Source organism: Kryptolebias marmoratus, linkage group LG13, assembly GCF_001649575.2.
Source record: "Kryptolebias marmoratus isolate JLee-2015 linkage group LG13, ASM164957v2, whole genome shotgun sequence".
NCBI lineage: Eukaryota > Metazoa > Chordata > Actinopteri > Cyprinodontiformes > Rivulidae > Kryptolebias > Kryptolebias marmoratus.
This window is the reverse complement of record NC_051442.1, coordinates 26,768,050-26,772,157: the sequence shown is the minus strand read 5'-3', so window position 1 is coordinate 26,772,157 and position 4,108 is coordinate 26,768,050. Positions and strand designations below refer to the sequence as shown.

The following is a 4,108-nucleotide window of genomic DNA, read 5'->3' as shown; positions in this document are numbered from 1 at the left end:
CTGCCATTGCCTTTTCATATTTTTTGTAAATTAGATTTTTTATAATTTTGTGAGTTATTCCTGTGAATTTACCACTTACATAAACTTACGACTTTAATCTCAGAATTCCAGTCTTTCCAACATATTCAAGTTTTTTCATGTAATTATGACAATGTCAGAATTTATGAGATTTTTATCAAAATTTTCATGCTATACATGAAATGCACTTTCATATATAACATGAAAATACATTTCTATGACAACATTGTAAATAAAAAAATTATAAAAGGAGCTGATGTGCAGGGCAAAATTTTGCTAACAATCTCTGACATATTCTGACAATAATATGGGGCGACAGTGGCTTAGGAGGTATGGGTTCATCCTGTAACCAGTGAGTTGCCATCTTGAGCCCCTGCTCCGTCTGTCTCAGCTGTCGTGTCCTTGGACAAGACACTTTATCGTTCTTGCCTACTGGTGGTGGTCAGAGGGCTGGGTGGCACTGGTGCAATGGCAGCCTCACTTCTGTCAGCCTGCCCTAGGGCAGCTATAGCTGTAGCTATAGCTTATCACCATCAGTGTGTGAATGGATGGATGAATGGGTGAATGACTGATTGTAGCGTGAAGAGCTTTGGAATCCTTGGACTAGATAAAACGCTATACAAGTGCAGGCCATTTACCAACAATATAGATTAAATATTTAAAACATTAGACAGAAAAGCTATTATACTACTCTTATGTCCATACTGCTCTTCTCTTATATATTTCTAATGTGTTGATACTTTACCTTCATTTGTTTAAATATCCAGTCATTAAAGTAGATTACATTGCCGTAGACTCCTGGCTTGTTTTTCTGTGCACATCCATACCCCCAACTAGTGTCCCCTACCAGCCACCATAGATTTTCTGCCTTCATCACCAGAGGGCCTCCGCTGTCACCCTAATCCATACAGGATAAAAAGCATCTCAGGTTAGTGTTGTTACCAGGACACAAAGTTAATATATTTAAGAAATATTTCTGACTTTAGATGGCAATTTGTTTAAACAACATTAGAGATGGGAAATTATGGAATAGTTTCAGTAATGAAATTAAAGAATGTAAAACATTTAAAAAGTTTAAACTTATATAATAGACCCTATATACAAATGTGTTTGAGTGTAGAAAAAAAAGGTATGGAAAAATAACACAAAAAAAACTGAGTTTCTGTCTGATGTGTTGTTGATCTTTGTTGCTATTGTGTTTTTTTTTAATATGGACATTAAAATAGTCTGTTTTGATTACTGTTAGGAATATCCTTTTGTTTGTCAAACTTTAATCAAACTGTAGTCTTAAAGAAAACACATGTATTCAGTCTGAAAGTGTTAAGGTGTTTGTTTGTTTTTTGAAAAAGTGACACAAACTCTATTTTTGCTATCATAAGATTAAAATTTCTAATTTTTACACGTTCTATTTTTTCTTAGTTGTCTTTTTATTATTACTAAGTAAACCAAGGTTAAAAATTTGTGTCTGGTAAAAGTCTTTTCTGCAAAGCAGTGGTTACTTACCCATGTAACAAAGTATTAAAATGAGATGATTTGCCTTATGTTGAGGCAGAAAGAACAAATTTAAACTCACCTGGCAGGTGTCTACACCTCCGTCCAGTTTGCCTGCACAGATCATGGTCTGAGTCACAGACCCACTCAACACATGAGGTGCATTACAGGCCTCTCTGTCATAAATGGTCACCTGGGCTTGATTTAGTATATTTGGCGATGGTCCTGGGAAAAGTGAACAAGTTTGCATTCACAATTACATAAGTTAAGCATGAAAAGCTGCTCTTTTACTAAAAGCTAACTCCTGAAACATTGAAAAAAATGATTTACAAGAGGAAAGGTTTGGCATTTGAAAATAAACACAGTGTATGGTATAATTTCTTTTTAACATGACAGGAAAAGCTCACCAGTGGAGTACAGGGCTCCCCATCCTGTGATCCAGGCTTGACTTCCAGCAGAAATGTTCACACTGGCATTGGGGAGACACACTGGCAACACTCTGCCTGATACATAAACCTGGGTGAGCTTTATGGGTTCTCATCAGGATATAAACTCACAGTTCACATAAACATGGTCCAGTGAATGAAATGTGAATATAAAGAACAAACACTTACTTGTAAATGATAAAGGTGTCTTCAGCTTTAGCAGAGCAATATCATTGTCATTAGTTTCTGAGTGAAAATTTTCATGAATAATGATTCTTTGAATGTCTTTATAATGTGTCATCTGTGACAAACGCACATCACCATAGTATACACGCCATATTACAGGATTGGAGTATCTGCAACAGAAAACAGAATGAAGACAAATCAGCAAATATGTTACATATTTATTATCATTTGCTCCCCAAAGGTGAAAGCAGATGATGCCCTTGTCTTTGCACACGTGTTTATATGTCTTTCTGTTCTGCAAATATCTCATGAACCATTAGATGGCTTTTAATAAAACTTTCAGAAAACAGTCATTGAACAGGTACAACTGATTAACTTTTGGAGACAACTAAGGCTGGTATGAGATTCTGACTGTATGAGAACCGTGAGCATACTGTTTCACAGTGTTACCATATTAAAACAAGTGTTAAAAACACAATTTGCTTTAATTTAAAAACTGAAATGCAAATACTATTACTACCACTTTCTAAATAATACCATGTTGTGCTAAATGAAAATATAGGTGTAATAGTATAATAATACATAATATGTTGGTTTGTAATTATCAGTTCGAGTTAGAGAGAACACAACATGTCACTGTTTAAAACCAGTGCCAACTGGCACTCAGAACACATTTTAAACCAATTTGTTACCAATATTTATAGCATTTTTATTTACAATGATATGAAGATCAAGGCAAGTTTTTTTTATATATATAATCACAAGTATTGATAATTTTTTTTTTAATTTGACACCAGCAAGTCAGTGAATTTGGACATAACTCACCATGAGCAGTTTGCTTTATGACACTTTAGGCAGTTCTTCATATAAATATGTGCTGTTGACTACAGAGATTTCCCCTTTAGGAGTCGGGTTTTAAGTTTTACTCGCTGTTATACTAGCAAGTACTAGCTGTACTTTAGAAATCAGGTGTTTCCCTTTAAGAGAAATAAGGTTTATTAAGAAATGCTGTCTTTTTCTTTTATCACCTCCATGGGATACATCCAAGAGGCACAACAAAACTAAATCACAAGATCAATTTATTTATAGCTCTAAAGTAACTGTACTTAGTAGGCTGTTTATTTTTCACCTGCTAACATGCTGAGTTTTGTAGCTTTTTGCATGTTTCAAAACAATGTTAAAAAGAGAGACAGGTGTCACTCCTCTGGTAAACAAGCCATAAATAACTCAGTTATTTGTAAGATAAAATGTACAACCAACCAACTATGTCTGTTTGCAACAACAAAAAAATGTAGGGGAGTTCCTCCCTAAGCTACCACACACACAACTGAACAAGGGCTCGGAGCAACAGGTCTGGTAATGGAGGGCAGGGAATAAAAAATATATACACCCTGTGTATGTTATCTTGTTTTTAGACATTGAAACTGTATGAGTAGTATAACAGAAGAATTTGGTGGTTTTGACAAGGTGAATTTTTAACATTATGGTATACCTTGAAACCAGTAACCAGCTCATATCTAGAGCCAACCCACTTCAAGATGGCCACCATAGCCAACTCACCTTAGAAAACAAAACTGGCTGAAACTCAGCCACTTTTAAAGATATTGTGATAAGGTTTTATGTGGTAGTAGCTGAGAGTCATTCACAGCACATACTCCAAGTGCTAATTATTGCACTAGATCTTTGTTTAAAACTTCAAGAGTAACTGAGCTAACCCTGTTTGTTAGCAAAATGTACAGATATGAATAAAACTCACAGAAAGTACTTACTGGATGTGCATGCATAACCGATTAACTTTAAAAGTCAACAAATTTGCTTCAGAGCAAGCAAACTCACACAAAACATTTGGCAATTGTTTCACACTGGATGCCCTTCCTGCTACAACTTGGGCTTATACAGGTGCTGGTCATAAAATTAGAATATCATGAAAAAGTAGATTGATTTCAGTAATTCCATTTAAAAAGTGAAACTTGTATATTATATTCATA

General features: G+C 34.9%; 1 protein-coding gene across 1 annotated transcript in view; it reads right to left on the bottom strand.

Annotated features, from left to right (window-relative positions):
• Positions 1-708: 708 nt before the first annotated feature.
• Positions 709-4,108, bottom strand: part of tmprss2 (transmembrane serine protease 2) — a 19,444-nt gene continuing 16,044 nt past the window's right edge. Inside the window, exons 9-12 of the mRNA XM_025010621.2 lie at positions 2,124-2,290; positions 1,917-2,012; positions 1,592-1,734; positions 709-916 (exon numbers count right to left, since the gene is read on the bottom strand). Coding sequence (XP_024866389.1) covers positions 734-916; positions 1,592-1,734; positions 1,917-2,012; positions 2,124-2,290 — 589 coding nt within the window. The 3' untranslated portion in view covers positions 709-733. The remainder of the gene's footprint in view (positions 917-1,591; positions 1,735-1,916; positions 2,013-2,123; positions 2,291-4,108) is intronic.